General features: G+C 39.9%; 1 protein-coding gene across 14 annotated transcripts in view; it reads right to left on the reverse strand.

Annotated features, from left to right (window-relative positions):
- LOC108430243 (unconventional myosin-IXb) overlaps positions 1–17,462 on the reverse strand; it is a 125,182-nt gene that overhangs the window by 15,622 nt on the left and 92,098 nt on the right. For all 14 annotated transcript variants that reach the window (XR_005131527.1, XM_037545386.1, XM_017702603.2 and 11 more), the window contains 12 exons: positions 16,411–16,530; positions 16,175–16,324; positions 14,979–15,136; positions 12,449–13,783; positions 11,449–11,521; positions 6,743–6,858; positions 4,006–4,115; positions 3,474–3,640; positions 2,583–2,690; positions 925–1,095; positions 648–689; positions 436–547 (listed from right to left, as the gene is read on the reverse strand). Coding sequence is in view for 13 of the 14 variants with exons in the window: in XM_037545386.1 (XP_037401283.1) it covers positions 436–547; positions 648–689; positions 925–1,095; positions 2,583–2,690; positions 3,474–3,640; positions 4,006–4,115; positions 6,743–6,858; positions 11,449–11,521; positions 12,449–13,783; positions 14,979–15,136; positions 16,175–16,324; positions 16,411–16,530 (2,662 nt within the window). In the remaining variant the exon portion in view is untranslated. The remainder of the gene's footprint in view (positions 1–435; positions 548–647; positions 690–924; positions 1,096–2,582; positions 2,691–3,473; positions 3,641–4,005; positions 4,116–6,742; positions 6,859–11,448; positions 11,522–12,448; positions 13,784–14,978; positions 15,137–16,174; positions 16,325–16,410; positions 16,531–17,462) is intronic.

Genomic DNA, 17,462 nt, shown 5'->3' on the forward strand with positions numbered 1-17,462 from the left:
TCTGAAAGTCTCAGCCTCTCTGGGATGCTTTTTTTAAATACCCAGTCATGTTACTGACCTGCTGCTAATCAACCTAATCACTTGTGAGATGTTCCACCAGGTGTTTATTTATTTATTTTTTTTAGCATTAAAACATGTTGCTGGCATCAAATTAAAAATGAGCATCTCTTTCAAAATACAATAAAATGTAGGGTTTAAATGATGTGACATCACATTATGTCTGTATTTACATTTTGCACAGCGTCCCAACTTTTTTGGAAACGGCTGTATAATACATCAATTATATATATATATATATATATATATATATATATATATATATATATATATATATATAAAATTAATATTAATATATATAACCTTTTTTTGTTTGTTTGAATAGACAGCGCAACCTGTACAACACCAAACTGAAACAAGCGCTGGCTGCATACTCACAACTGCACATGTAGGCTTTCTCCATCCCCCAGATGTAGGAAGTGCACTGATCACATGACTGCATTATGTTGACCTGGTAGTGAGTGAACATGTGGTCCAGTGGACTCTCCAACTGAAGAAAACAGCTCATGGTTAGAGAAGGAATTTGATGCATCAGGATGCTTTCTCATGGGGTTGTAGGTGTCTTTGTTCATGTGTGTGATGCTACTTACGCTCTTGTCTTTTTTCCGCCTCTTCTTGCGACCTTTCAGGGGCTGAGAGAGAAGCAGGTAAATCTTATAACTGCATAACTATTCTGCGCTCATATTCATAGAAATGGTCAACTGGACTGTATTTTTAGTTATTCCATTCAAACACAGACTGAATGTTCTGTTTCATGCTTTTTAAACAAAAACACAAAAGTGTTATAATGTCTGTGTGTGTGTGTCTATATACTCTGTACTTATATAAACAGATTACCATTATCATTATTAATCTTATTATTACTACCTTGGCAGGTTCAGCCTCTTCTCTTTTGATTTCCCCTCTGATGAATCCGTCCAGCACAGACTGGAACAGATTGACCACCAGCTGCACTTCTCCTTTCTGCTTTTCTCCGGCTAAACTGATCACTTTGTTCTGGTAGCCCCTCATCAGGCCCTTGTAGCCAATATGCGGCTTCTGCACGACAGCAAAGGGAAAGATGAACATGACTCATCTTCTACAGAAAACACACTTCTTCACAGTTTAATGCACAGTTTTACTGTTTACTGGCTGAATTTAACATGTTGGAAAACATGGTCTGTGCAAAAGCTATGGCACATTTAATATTTTGTTGTTTTTTCCAAATAAATGTCAATAAATAAAACTGTACACTAAAATGTGCTGGAAAATGCCATATTTATTTTTTATAGAGGACGTGTTATCAACAAAACATGTAATTTGACCAGGGGTGTTCAAACTTACGACTGCATATATGCTTTGCTATGACTATGTTTTATTACACCCATTGGGGCTGTGCGTAGTATTTATTCATATTTACCTGTTTGTCATTGTACAATTTATGTAATTCTATCCCGTTATATAAGGGCTAATTCCTCCAGATTCTCAGCCAATAAAGTAATGATGTGTAACTTGTGTGCATTAAGACTGAAAGACACATAATTCATTTTATTTCAGATGACTGGTCCTGCTGTAACAAATGCATTAGGCAAATTTGGACAGATGCTTTCTAAAACATTATTTCTGTGGCGTGGGAGCTCACAGGACCTGCATCAAACCTGCTATTAGAGAGAAAATCAATAGCTCTTTAGTGGCCTCTTCAACTAGTACACTCTCCTTGAACTCCAACCTCTTGAACTACCTAGTGCCTCATTCTCTGCATGTCTTTCGGGTTTCAGTATCGTTTCTTCTCGCTTTGCTGATATTGTCACAGTCCTTGAAGCTTCCACCTGCTCCCTTGATGCCATACTGACCATTTTAACTAAAGCCTGTCTACCCGCTCGGGTTCCCCATCGCACAATGCTTGTTAACTGATCACCACTTTTTGGCCTACTAATGTAAATAACTTCTGATAAATTTTAAATACTCCATTTCCATCTAAAATTCTTGAACTAGTTGATGCTAAACAACTGCAGCCTTATTTAGAAAACAATCTTTTTGGACCTTTGCAGTCTGGTTTCCGTGAGGACCACAGTACTGAAACTGCCCTGACTAAGGTCATAAATGACCTTGCCCCTGCAGATGCTGGAGCCCTTCGCATTCTAAAGGCCATTATAGAGTCCAGGCAACAAGCGTCACAACAAAAAATGACAAGAGACTAAATGTGTGTAAACCCTGCGTGACAAAGAACTGCCGAGTGAATCACACGTGTGGTCGCAGGACTATAAGAGCCTACAGCACTGCGACACCTGTTGACCACAGTTTTTTTTTTGTTGAGCGACACTCCTGGACTATAAATTAGCCTTTATTACATTAGGTCAGTCTTTGACACTTTGCATCATTCTACTCTCCTGTCAAGCCTCTGTGTTTGCTCGTTTGTCTCGTGGTGTTCTACGTTCTCTTACTATTTTGAGTGTCTGTGGGTTCTTTAAAAGCGCTATGCAAGTTTAAATTATCATTATTATCATCAATAATTAGTGTATAATGTACATATCAGCTGCACTTACAGAGAGAGAGTACATGCTTTTGATGTCCGCTCTGAACTGCATGGTGGCTGTGATGAAGATGTGCTCCGCTGCAGACAGCTGCTTTCCCCTAGAGCGCAGATCATTCACCTACACGAGAGAGAGAAAGTAAGAAATTCACAATTCACAATGACCATATATACCTGCCAGCCTGTTAAAGACACACTGGAAAACGTCTGATGACTTTACTAAAAATTATACTTATTATTACAGATCAGATTGTGTTAATAAGATGAAAATAATCCTGGGGCCAATAACTGATGTTATTGGATATCAGTTAAAACTGAAATTAGGCAAACTAAATGTTCTTTCATTCTCAGTCACGTGTCCTAAAAAACGTATACAGTACAAAATACCGCACTTAACAGACGACACAAACACGATTTTTTCAGTCTCCTAAAAGAACGATGAGGAATACGTAAATTAAACAAACTCCAGTACTTTCAATCTGCTCTCCTGTAGAGAGTAGAATGAACATGTCTATCCAGAGGAAGGCTCAATGTGCCAGTTTGGCAAGATTTTGGAAACACACACAATGCATTATCATTATAAACCAGTAAGTGATACTAGAATATAGTCCAGTTAATTATACGGTATCCATATTCTCATCAATTTACTTTAAGTTCCGAGCTCATTGGCAGTTCATTGAAAAGAACAACTGTTGGATAACATACAATTTTTGATTCATCAGAATATCCATAGACACTCATCTGAAATGTCTGTGATTGGTCAGGGTTGGTCTGTGATTTTTCAGAGGTCTCATCGCCACAACGGACCATATTCACAAATATCAAGATATTGGAAATGCCAAAGACCACATTTATGCCAATGATACATTGTGTAGTCCTGCTGTATTTATGCTAATTCTGAAACCTGATTTCCGAGGAACTCATCCAGGTTCCGGAGCTCGTTAGCGTTGGTGATCTCTCGGTCCAGCGAGGCATTCCACTGCTCTGTGACTCGGGTTGCACGACTGATCTTAATGGTGGGGTTACGAATCAGACGTGGCTCAGCATGATGTGAACGTGAAGGAGCGGTAGCTGAGAGAGAGAGAGAGAGAGAGAGAGAGAGACAGAGAGAGAGAGAGAGAGAGAGAGAGAGAGAGAGAGAGAGAGAGAGAGAGAGAGAGAGAGAGAGAGAGAGAGAGAGAGAGAGAGAGAGAGAGAGAGAGAGAGAGAGAGAGAGAGAGAGACAGAGAGAGCGACAGAGAGAGAGAAAAATGAGGATCTGGTTGGTCTGGCAACTCAAAACCATCACACTTTGACAGAAATTTCCACGAGTCACCGAAACGCATTTAAAGTGATTTCAAATGCATTTCAAAACTTAATTTTGAAGATTCTGTGAAATCACTGCTCATTGTTGTCATGATGACTGACTGTTGTGGTACAGTCTTTATAGGAAGTACCTTCTGCTTTTTCAGCTAAAGCCGCAGCCACAGTCAGATCTCCATCCTCTGGAGTATGAGCCTCCTTATGAGGACGCTTCTTCAGGATCTTCCTCAGGAAGCCTGTTGATCTGTAAACAGTCGCACAGAGAATATCAAGTCCTTTCATATTTCACATTCATAACTTTTCATGCATTTTGTCTCTTGCTTTAACGCACCCAGTTTTATACCCCTTTTAAACAACCAGCCTTTTAAATCAGCTGTTGTGCTCAATTCAACTTTTTCCAATTCAATTGTACTGCAAACCCTATAATCCTAAATGACTGGAACACCATGTAGTGTTCCAGAAGTGTGGGCTTTTTATCTGTGAAAATGCAAATATTGAAATAAGATCGATATCAGCCAATACTCATTAAAATCCCTGGATTGGAGATCAATTGAAGTAAGTGTTCTGCAACACTACATGGAAAAAGGCTGTGCCGTTAATAGTAGTTGTTTTTCCCCTGATTGATGTCTGAGACCACTGATGATTGTGGGAGCTTTACTGACAGCTGAAAGTTGAACAGCAACAAAATAAATAACAGGAGTTTGAGTTTCTTTTATACTTATTGTTCAATAACACCAACATAAAAAAAAGTGTAACTGAGTGCATGTACATACACTCAATAATCTGATAACAGGATTTCTGCAGTTATCTGATCATTCAAACGGTCATGACAGACTGTGGAGAACAGACTCAGGTAATATTAACGGGAGATGCTGAAAGTTTTCCTGTTTATTCCAGGAAACCCAGTAAAAAGAGCATTACAGTAATCAACTTCTGCTTGTAATGAGTTTCTCTGCATCACTTTGCAAAACCTTTATAAAAAATGGTAAAAAGCTACCTTAGTGCCTGCGTTTACATGTGGGATAAACTGGAAGTTAAAATCTAAGATTACATCCATTCAGGTTTGATATAGGAAGCAAAAGAGCTTAGTTTTCTCACAAAGCAGCTTTCTCTGAATTTTAGCACCAAGAATTTATTCATGTAAAAAACGCTGTGACCTCTACTGTGAAACACAACTGGTAGACCTCTAAACAGAGTCTCGGCTTTCAGAAGGAACGGAAACTTACAAAACAACCTACTAGAAAAACCTATAAGATTTATCTAATGCATTCTTGATGGAACGTTTTGGACGGCCTGTGCAACATAAATATCCCCTGCAATCTAAATAAATAAATAAATAAAAAAATAAAAAAGGGGGGGGGGGGGGGAGTGGCGCCTGGCAGTCTCATCTAAAACACAGAAGAAACCTGCGACTCTGTTCCAAGTGCCTGAAGTTTTCAGGAATTGAAGGAATCTCCTCATTCCCAGAGCAGCTACTCTGTAGCTATATAAGGAGTGAAAACCTCATGTGAAGTGTCAGATAAGCTCAGACAGGGCTAGTGCTTTCCCATGCGCCCCATGAGTCAGGTTTCCTGTGTGACGGCCTTTCACTGCTGATAAGAGTTTACTCATTTAGTCCAACACATACACAGAAGGCACTGAGTCACAGAGTGTGAAACCTGTCTCTGACTACATTCTTCACATCGACGAGCAACAATTATGATAAACCACACAAGGGCAACAGTGAAGCGCTGAATAATCAGGTCTAATACAAGAACCGTTCTATTTGAGCTGGAGTCCAGTGTCCTGTACTTCCTGAACATGCTTGGCTCTTACAATGTTTTAAAATTTCATAATGAATGTTAAATAATAATAATAATAATGTTTTTCCTTCTTCTGTAAAGTTATTATTTTGAAGACAAAGTTTTGTTGTGATGGTAATGATTTATTAATGTTAAATAATAATGATAATGATACTAATAACACTACTACTACTAATAACACTACCACTACTACTACTACCACTACTACCACCACCACCACCACCACCACCACCACCACCACTACTACTACTACTACTACTACTACTACTACTACTACTACTATTACCACCACTACTACTAACACTACTACTACTAATAACACCACCACCAACACTACTACTACTACTAATAACACCACCACCAACACTACTACTACTACTAATACCACCACCACCACCACCAACACTACTACTACTACTAATACCACCACCACCACCACCAACACTACTACTACTACTAATACCACCACCACCACCAACACTACTACTACTACTAATACCACCACCACCACCAACACTACTACTACTACTAATACCACCACCACCACCACCACCACCACCACCACTACCACTACCACTACCACTCCAAATTACTATTAAATTAAGCCATATGTGGTGTACAGCAGGGTGGTACCTTAGGGCCCACCAGTTTATCACTAGAAAACATGAATGCCCATAAGACAAGAAAACTCAACGTTTCTGCTTTAAAAATGTCACTTCTAGGGAAATTTTCAACACAGTGATGTTTGGTGCCTAACCTTGCAATATGCAATGTGTATCAGTGAACAGAATATCGGTGGGAGTGGAAAACTGACAGATCAGGTGTTTCTAGAGGCAAAGAACAAAAAAAAAAGAAAAAGAAAAAAAAAAAGAAAAAAGAACAAAGCTGCCTTTGTGCACTGATATTGCAGGGTTTGTATTAACATGGTTAACTGTCTGAAAACATTTTATATTTCTGTATTTCTGTTATGTTGTTATTTGTTGTTAGGGGCTACATCGAGTCCTATACAAAGAGCTTTAAGCTGCAACTTTCCATAGTGCTGTGCATTGATCTCTGTCTCTGCTATTACCTCTCTGGAGTGGGCGGAGGAGCGTGAGATCCGTCCTGCAGACCGGAGCCTTCCTGCGTCCTGCCTGTGGTTCCAGCTTTCCCTGCGTGTGAACCCTCGGCTGCACGAGACTGCGTCTGTAAGAGTTAAACACCACAGTCAGTTTAATTAAACAAAAAAAACTAAATACTTCATACAAGGCAGAGTCTCCACTTAATTAGGCAAACAACTCAATATAAAATGATATCCCAACACTTGTATCTACTCATTGGCCATTATATCAGAAATACCTACTATTTAAGAGCACTTTGTAAGGTGCACAACTTTCCCCTGTACCCAATCAACGGAGAAGGATGACCATAGTACTTTTCTTTTTTATGTAGGTATCTGTGTACCTGCAAAATGGCCAATATATCCAAGTAGAAGGTTGGGGTACCAAATAAACTCCGCGTATGAAGTCAAGAACATACAGTTGCATGCAGAAGTTTACACCTTTACACCTGGTCAAATTTCATGTTCTGTTGATTTTCTAAGTGAAAATAAATGAACATATCCTCTACAGAGACATTTTTAAGGCACAATTACTGTTTATTTGCTGAATTTAACACTGCGGGGGGGGGCTGTGCAAAAATTACAGCACATTTTAGATTTGATGTTTTTTCTAAAAGTTTTAATTTATCTTTTTCTAAGTCAGCAGATAAATAGACTAGATAAATAAACTAGAATTTTACAGAAACTCAGAATTTTATTCTGTTTTGTCACTAAGAAAACCAACAGAATGCTTAAACTTTTGCATACGACTGTATAACACCCTGCAAAACATTCCTGGTAAACACAACTTCAGAGTCTCCCACTGATGCACAACAGAGCAAGCGAAAGATCAGTTGGCACCATCACCATGATCAGTAGTAATTTTCCCTCATTGTCCAGCTGGCACACCATAAGCAGCATGAAAGTATACAACAGTAAAACCATTTAAACAGTGAAAAAAAAAGAAAAAAGAAAAGCATTTGCAATAAAAAGCTCAGTTTCTATTTTATTTAATACAGACTAGACCAGGGGTCTCCAATCGTACCCGCATAGGGCCGGCGTGGCTGCACATTTTCCTTCCAAACAAGCGAGAGAGCGCACTCTACACGTTTAATAGCAGGTCTCATAGTAGGTAGCAGGTCTCTGTCTTCAAACAGTTGATCTGCTTTGCTGGAATGAAAACCTGCAGCCACTCGGACCCACTGCAGATTAGACTGGACACCCCTGGACTAGGCCGATTTAGAACTAGGCTTAGGTTTATGTCGATAACTGCCTTTCAGACACCAATCACTAATGGTGAAAACCAAATCTCGAAAAACAAACCGTTCTACACATGATGAATTCTCAAATTTCAGATTTCAATTCAACTAATATTCATAAATAAGAGTACAAACAGCTTCCCCCCCTTTTTGCATCTGAAAATGTTAAAAAAAAAAAAAAAAAAAAAAAAAAAGTGTCCTTCAGTGACATTCCCATCACTGACTCTAGCAAAACTAATGCAGACGGTTCGCCACTTTCAGAAAGTTTTAAACATTACTGATGCATTTTTACTACTAATCATTACTGACCATCAGTGATACAGTAACATGCAGTTATAATCATGAACAATGATTAAAATATTCAGCACAAACCTATGATTTTTCACTTTTATGTAAACAGAAAACAGGAGTTTTAAGAAGTCTGCGATGGCTAAGAAACCCTTTAAGCAACAGTCACAAGCCATTAAAAAATTGTTTTGCACAAATGATGCAGTAAAACAAGAACAGCGCATTATTTCTTTGAGAAAACAAAAAAAAAAAAAAAAAAAAGAGGAAGAAAGGCTGCCAGGATCATCATTTGGGTGGCTTGCATGAGTGTCATCATGTTTGAGTGGGTAGTACTACTATAACCCCAGTTTGTACATGGTTTATAGGTCAGAATGGCAAAGGTAAAACAAATAAATAAATATGTGGAAGCAAACCTGTGATTGGCTAACCACGCCTAAAGGTAATCCAATCAACAAGAGCCTCATTATACTAGTCATAACCACATGCTCTGCCATCGTTTGGGGAATAACAAATGGCATAGTCATAAGCAGCTGACATCTTTAACTTATTTTGAAGGAGAATTTCACAGATTATTCAAAGAAATTAGGCATAATTCAGTGGTTGACATGTAAACAAAGTCGTTCAGAGTGGTTCAGTGTGAAAAGGTCCAGATTTCATAACAGTGGTGGTGAACCAGGGGTCGTAACGCTCACAACATGAATACACCAACAGTGAACCCACACGTCTTCTGAGCTTTACTTCATTTTCTCTGGGGATTATTCTGCTTTATGGCTGTCCTACATGCCATAAATGCATTTTAAAAAACCGCCAGGGCCTCGTTCACCAACCGTTCTTAAGAAATTTCTTTGTCAGAATCTCCACACTCAAAGAGCACAGGTGAGAACAGTTCTGCGCTTGAATCTGACGTAGACTTTTGCTTAGGACCTTCCTCAAGAACACATTTAGGAACAATAACAGGAAGATATTGGGGAATAAGGCTCACTGTTCTCAGACCACCTGCTCATGTAATAACTTTGTGAGGCATTAAACTCTTCAGACGTCTGGTTCCCATCTCCACCACTATGTTTCCCTAGAACGGAGCGTTTCACATCAAACTAATGCTCCTGAATGAACATCTAAATGATTTAATTATGCAAATTTTGGGGAAAAATTTAATGGGTTAATCCCCTTAATTTTTGTTTACAACACAAATTTTGCCATCCCACCCACCCTTTCTGTTAAAGGAAGCACGTTTACTCAAACACAATGAGACTCAAGATGATTTGCTTTGCTTTACTCGGCACAGTTTTTTTTCAATTTCTCGTTAAACAGTACAGGAGGGAAAGCTCCCCCCCAACTGATTCACAGCACGCTCAACCATCCTCCCCAAGCAGGCCGCAGGACACCTGAATCACTCCGGTAAGGATACATGACCTGGAGGGGGTTTGTGGGGATTAAGGGAAAAGTCCAGTTCTCCACGTCTTCCATTTCAGCACTTTTAACTATCAAGCAGTTACGCACAAAGTCCAGGCGGCGCCTGCGCCTGGGACACTTGCGGTAACGCAGGTGGTCCTAAGTAAGCCAGAGAAGCACATGTATGACTGATATCAGGGATCACTGCATTTAGTCTGTTCTGGAATGTCTGGAGGGGAAAGAGACTAAGAGATGTCATCTGAAGAGCTGTAAATAGGACTGAACTCAAAGAAGAGACAACTGACACCTACACTGGTCAGTCGTAACATCATGACCACCTCCTTGTTTCTACTCTCACTGTCCACTTTATCAGCTCCACTTACTGTATAGCTGCACTCTGTAGTTCTACAGTTACAGACTACATTCTCTGCAGTGCTGAGAATGATCCACCACCCAAACATTACCTGCTCTGTGAGGGTCCATGGGGGTCCTGACCACTGAAGAACAGGGTAACAGAGTATCAGAGAAACAGATGGACTACAGTCTGTAACTGTAGAACTACAGAGTGCAGCTATACAGTAAGTGGAGCTGATCAAATGGACAATGAGCACAGAAACAAGGAGGTGGTCAGAGTGTCACGCCTGATCAGTGTGTATGCTTCGATTAGAAATGGCACAGGAAAACAATGTATTTTACAGAACATAACAGAAAAACAGAACATTATATTTTAAAAGCTTTGTCATTAACTTGTTAATGATATTTTTGTTCTGGTTTATTTTATACAAAGAGGGATTTAAAGGCTTAAAGGAATGACATTTACAAAACGCTCCACTCACTCCAGACGCAGTCGACATTTTAGAGTCCAAATTTTGCTTCTTGAGTTTAGAACTGAAGTGGTGAAACATTACTAACAAAGTAGAACTTAAGTCACCCAGTTAGTCTCAATTTAAGTTTAAAGTCCCACTAGTCCCACAACGGGGTCATTTCACCTCTCCATTTTGACCCATCCATGCAGCACACAAGTGACACTAGGGGGCAGTGAGCACACTTGCCCAGAGGAGCGGACAGCCCTATCCACAGCACCCAGGGAGCAGTTGGGGTTTAGGCCTCTTGCTCAAGTGCACTTCAGTCACATGCTGTCGGTTCAGGGGATCGAACCGGCGACCTTCTGGTCACAAGGCTGGTTTCCCTAACCTCCAGCCGACGACTAATACAAGTACAAAGGAATCTGATCTAAGAAGAGTCTGCTTTGTGAATATCAGCCCTAGTGTTGTCTGCCTGTCCAAAGCAGTAAAGTTTTGCTCAATTTTACAGCCACACTGAACTAAACCAAACCAACATGTCTGTGTGACGTTATCGAAGACCTCGATGCCATTTGAGCTGGTTTAAAGTTTTTTTTTTCTTCATAAAAATAATTTGGGCTTTTCTGGGTCACTGCTGAGTTCCAGTGTTTAGTAATGTCGACCTTGTAACCCCAGTTTCTAAAATAAAGACAATTTTGAACCCTGCACTTCTCTCGACTAACTACGTTTAGAGTAAGTGGAAAAGTGGGAAAAGTGGGAAAATCTGACTTCACGCCAAACTATTCCTTTAAAGGGATTAAACAAAACACTGTCACTGATTAGTTAACAGGACCTTAAAACAAAGTTTTCACTTTGATTAAAAAGAAACTGCTGCTCATTTTTGGTTTTTGCTTTAATTACCTGTTTCTAATCTCTGACTTTAGGTGGGGAGACCCAAAATCAGAGCTCACTTTACCTGTGAAACTGCAGAAATGTGCCCTGATGTCCCCAACTCTGATACGTCATCCATCGATCGGGACACTGCCATCCTGCAAAGAACAGGAGGGATTAATAAACCACAGCAATTGCCGGTGACAACAGTATGCAACACTGAGCAATAACTCCGTTAATAACTAATGCAATTACATTTAAATAATTCTCGAAGGCAAGTCATTGTGTGGGAAAATGGCAGTAATAACTCTGGGTTTAAAAACATAAAAAAAAACCTGCACATCCAAAATAAAAAGAATGCTTATGCATATTTTAAGCAATTTTATCCATTAGGGATGCGCCACAAATCCTTTTTAAGGAGTGGCTCTCTGTTCTTCATTTGTGCCAGTACTGGGCCTGTCAGGTTCATGTGGTTTATAGCACATTTACAGAAAATAATGTAGCCAATCAGCAGGAACAAACAAGCTCAATGGCTCACAGACGCTGAAAAGACTGACTGGACGTTGATACTGAATCAATTTCGATTGGTACCATAAAAGTATTCAATACCCAGCCCTAGTTAAGACCCTACTGCACGCATTAGGAGCGCAATTAAAAAAATATTCTATTCACTTTTTTGGATGAAATCAACCTAATTATTAAATTCAAAAATATTTTTAAACAATAAATGTGTGCTGGGGTCCTTTTTAGGGTATGTTGCCCTGAGGCAACATTATGTGACAATGGGAAGAAATGATATAAAGCCATGTAAATCCATTCCGCTGCCCTACAAGGTTACTTCTAGGCAACAAACATACTTTGGCAAATTCTCATAAAAATATGATACTGAATGTTAAAAAAGAGGTTAAACAGGTGTCCATTAAGAGATAGTTTGACCAAATACATCCTTTTATTGACTTACCCAAACTCTTCCTTTCATTATTAACCCTGTCACTGTTAAATATGTATAATGTTGGGGGTTTGTTGCCTAGAGGTTAAGTAGATGCAGAGATAAACAGCATCACACAGGCATAGATTTGTCTTACTGTAGCATCTTTTGCCTCCTGTTCCCCTGCTTTTGGGGTTCAGATGAGGTGACATCTGGTTGGGTGTTGCTCCTCTGTGCCTTGCCTTTGTTGGTAGGGTCCTTCGCAGCACTGGGGCACTCGTTGTGGCCATTCCTGGAGCCTGGCACATCCAAGGGTAAGGTGGTGGGTCGGACTGGGGCGGGAGCGAGCTGCTGGGCTTCTCTTGCAGCTTTCTCTGCTTCATTCTTGGCTTCTTTTTTAGCCTTTTCTCCCTCGTCTTTAGCCTCTTTTACGGCCTTTTCTCCATCAACTTTGGCCTCCCCCACGGCCTTTTCTTCCTCATCCTTAACTTCCTTCTTAGCTTTCTCTTCCTGATGTTTAGCCTCTTTTTTAGTTTTCTCAGGAGTGGCTTTCTGCACTTCTTCCACAGCATCCTGTTTAGCCTTTTCTCCCTCCTCCTTAGCTTCTTTCTTCTGTTTATCACCCTTCCAGGCTACAAACGTGTACTGGTCCAGCTCTCTGCTATTGGATCGTTCGTTTTGTCTGCTTTCAGGCCCCGTGGGGCTTTTCTGCGGTGGTTCTTCTCTGTTAATTGACGCAGCCCGTTCAATCTCCCTCTGGCTGTGCTCCAAACCGCGCTGCCGCCTCAGCTCTCTCTTCTCTTGGCTTCTGGAGGTGCTGAGCCTACCCAGAGAAGGAGTTTTAGATTTTAACTGCTCAGATGGGGTCACCGGTGTGCTGATTTGAAGGCTTTTGTCTTCTTCTGCAGAAACAGAAATGGGCATTTTAGCTTCCGGAAGAGTAGCTGCGGGAATTTTGCGGTCTAAGCTTTCCTCTGGAGCTGTTTTAGAACTAGTCTCCTCTGGTAAGGCAGTGAACGACGCTTTAAGGTGTTTATCATCCTCTGTAAGTTTCCCGACTGGTTCCTTCTCTTCTTTTTCATTCAGCTCCAGAGTTTTCTGGTTTTGCTCTCCATCCTGTTCTTCAGGATGAGGACCAGCCTCAGCCTTTGCTTCCTTGTCTCCTGCTTTTACCTCAGAGCTCACCAAATGTTCATTAAACGTCTCATTTCTTAGCTTCTGTGAAGCTTCCTCCTTCCTCCTCTGCTCAGCAAGCCTAGCCGCCTCTTCCTCTGCCTCCTTCATTTTTCGAGCTGCCTCTTCAGCTTCTTGTGCTTTCCTGGCTGCCTCCTCTGCCTCTCGTGCTCTCCTGGCTGACTCAGCAGCCTCTCTCTCTCGCCTGGCCGACTCCGCTGCCTCCAGCGCCCGTCTAGCTGCCTCTTCTTCCTCCTCTCTTCTCCTTCGAGCTTCTTCCTCTTTCCTCCTCCTCCTCTCCTCCTGCAGAGATTGGTACCTAACAACATACACACAGATGACAAACTTGGATTGTTACTATAATGAAAAACCTAAACATTCAGTTCCACAAACCAGATCAAACTAAACATGAGGTGTATATTTCTAATTTCATAATGATTCAATTTGGGTTAAATGCACCACAAAACCTCAAATACCATCCTGATTTGACACCTTGTCTGAACCCTCGATCATACAATGGAAGTTCGGTACATATAACGACATCAGCGTGAATGGAGGAGCCATTTAAGCCAATGGCAGAACAGACAATAAGAGGATTTTTACAATTGAAAATTGTCAGAATTTTAATCTAAAAAAAATAAAAAAATACTGTATACTTATGTCATTTGACAAGTATATTTTATGTAATTACAACACAAAATATAAAATTTAAAAGCTGTCAAATCACCACCTTCAGACTGACGCTTTATGATAAACTCCTACTAAATATCATCGATATGGAGTGATTTTAAAGTCAACCTTAAATCAAAATTTACCTTTTGTATCTTGTTAGTTCAGCTGATCTTAGTAAACAGGATTAATCACATCATTTCATATTTAAAAGACAACCCATAATCGTCCACTCGTCCATAATCGTCCACCAAAATGTGATGACTTGGGGTGTAAAATATTTTTTTTTAAATAAATGTTTGATGTAATATTTAAACATTGTTCTAAAGTGTAGCATTCACTCATCAGTGCATACGATCCACATATGAAAATTAATCTGGAAAAACAGCCAGCAGCAAACACTAACAAAAACAGCATATTCAATTCTAAGGGATAAAGAGAGGCTGGGAACGATCATGTATTATTAGTTAATTAGTTATTAGTATAAATTATCTGTTCGCTATTCAGCCAATCGGATTTGTGCATTACAATGAGCACTGAGACTCTGAGTGATGCATACACAGGGGAGGGACGAGGCGAGAAACAGTCAGAGAAGAAAGTGAGTCAGATTATTTAACATGACGTGATCTAAAAACAGAAAACTGACAAATTTGTTGAAATCTGACTGAACTGGACTTCATTTGAACTGACATTCAGTTGTCGACTGTATAAGATGTTGATATTCCTACTCGGCTACTTCAGTAAACAGTGTATGGTACTGAGTCATGATGCAAGTCAGACGTTATGATGTTCCGGACCTTCGCTTCGCAATTTTAATGAAATAAACTCTGACTTCAAACTCAAACCTTTTGCGGGCTGACTGGCCTCTGACTAAAGCCTGGATCTTAGTAACAGAGGATCGTCGTTGCCGGTATTCTGTCCTCTGTTTGGAGCCTCGCCACGCCGCCTGAATCAGAGTAGCAGCTCGACAGCGCCGTTCCTGATATGATCTCCTCCAAGTGCGCTGTAATCAGACATACATCTCCATCACAACACAAACCCCATTCATGCCACTGTAGGGCTAGTCAATGCCAACTTACCCAGGGCCTGCTAAGCCATGTTATGGATTTCCTGGAAAAATTTTGCTTCATATACATTTAGGAGTGAGCTTTATTCCTAATTTACTTCCAACTGATGTGAGCTGAAATTCTAAATACAGTGAAAACACAACACCAAGGCCCAACCCCATTTCTTTATTGCCTCTACTGCTTGTTTTCAAGTGTCACCTTACCCCATGAAACTGAGTTACCAAGGTGGAATGGGAAAATTCGAACAATAAACCGCAGGGGCGATAATAAATAATTGCTTTATTATTTAAACAATTAGTTTTTAAACATAATTTAAATCACCTGCTTTAATTGTAATAAATTGTAATACATACTTTGAGTATAAAATCTTATATATATCTGTAGATCTTTGAAATTAAAGCTTTCATTCAAGCTCAAGTAATTTAGCTTTTCATGCCGGTGGCAGCTCAGAGTACTTTACAGATAAGTGGTAATCACAAAGTGAGCTGTACACACATTACTGTGCAGAATGTCTTGAGCTTATGATATATAAAGCTTTTTGTCTAGGCAATAAGCATTCATTTGTCTGAAAACTCACCATCAACAATCAATAATGAACAATCTATTGTGGCTGTTCTGCGCGAGCGTTAAGTTTAACCAATTCCACACCTCCTCTTGAGAAAGTCCAGAATTGACAGTCATCCTCCTGTAGCTACTTTATCTAATCAATACTTGATTAAATTAAATCAGGCACTGTTAATGGAACTGAATAAATCAATGTGAGGGATGGAGTCCTGTGTTCTTCTAATCTACATATTTATAATTTTACTGAAAACGACACTTAGATTTTATAGTTTATTTAAAATGTATTCAATTGTCTTTATTCTATACTATATTCTATACTCTTACTGTCTAGATAAACCATTTTAAACAATTTTCAAAGCTGCCTTGGACTTTTATACAGTCTACGCATCGCCAAAGCGAGCTAGATTTACCTGTACGAAGACAGCCGCCTCTCTTAACTGCAGGAAGTGACCCCTCTGCACTTTAGCTCGGAACCAGCGCTGCAGGAAGATGATTTTGTGCATGACGTCTTTGTGGAGAGTGTCCTGAAGCTTCTGCCTCTCAGGCTCTTTCAGATACACCTGGAAATAATCAAAATAACCCATGAACTCCAGGGTGGATTTATTTTTGAGAAGTCTGACACTTGGAGGAAAGACCGGGAACTGACCTTTGTTTTGCCTATCTGGTAGGTCTTGGTGTCCAAACCGAGGTTCTGCAGCAGAGTGGTTATGTCTTCCTTAGACGAGGCTTTATTTGGCAGCAACACGCGAAACTGCTCAATGAACTCCTGCAACACGGAGAAAGACCTGTGAAATAGTACTGTAGACTTTTGTTTTGCAAGGTGTGATTCTGATGCTCTGTTTTTATGGATCTTCTAAACCAACTTTAAATATGAGAAATGCACAATATAATAAAACAATACTACCAGCGGTGGACAAAGGAAACAAATAATGTACTTGAGTTAAAGTCGAGACCCCCAAGGTAAAATATCCCTCCAGTAAAAGTAGAAGTTCCTCTCTTTAGACCTCCACTTGAGTAAAAGTACTAAAGTATTTCCCTTCAAATGTACTTAAGTATAAAGTAAAAGTACTAAAAGAGTAATTCTGGCTCTGATGTCCTGTTATCATTTTTATAACCAGACTGGCTTCATGAACTCATTTCAGGTGAAAGTCCTCCAGCGTCTCTCTTGGTAAACCAGTCTTTTAATAGAACGTCATTAATTAGTGACGCTGACGTCTATTAAAATGATCAGAAGCACAAAACACTGAAGGTAAACAGTTTCCATCAGGGAGAACCGAGTGGCTCTGAAATCACTTTTTACACACAAGCAAAGTTTCAGTTTCAGATTTATTTACAACTTAGTTCCAAGTTTAAGTTGAATAAAAACTGGCTTTAAACTCAGGATCACAGATGAGCTCCTTTACTATGTTGATCTGTAGGCGTCTGTTCATAAACATAAACCAGCCCAAACTCATTTACTATAAAATGAAATGGTGTTTGTAGAAATTCAGAAAAAAGCCGCGTCAGTCTCGACTGCATATGTGGACATATTTCTATATTGAGCTCTATTTACACAAAGTTAGGTTAGTTCATCATTTATGTTGAACAGATTCTCCCAAAGTTTTACGCTGCTGCGCTGACGTTGAACCGCGTGCTGCACTGGGTCGGTATGACCAACAGGTCAAAACCAGCTCTAAACAAAGTGACCGCTGGGCCCTG

This window comes from Pygocentrus nattereri, chromosome 15 (assembly GCF_015220715.1).
Source record: "Pygocentrus nattereri isolate fPygNat1 chromosome 15, fPygNat1.pri, whole genome shotgun sequence".
Lineage (NCBI taxonomy): Eukaryota > Metazoa > Chordata > Actinopteri > Characiformes > Serrasalmidae > Pygocentrus > Pygocentrus nattereri.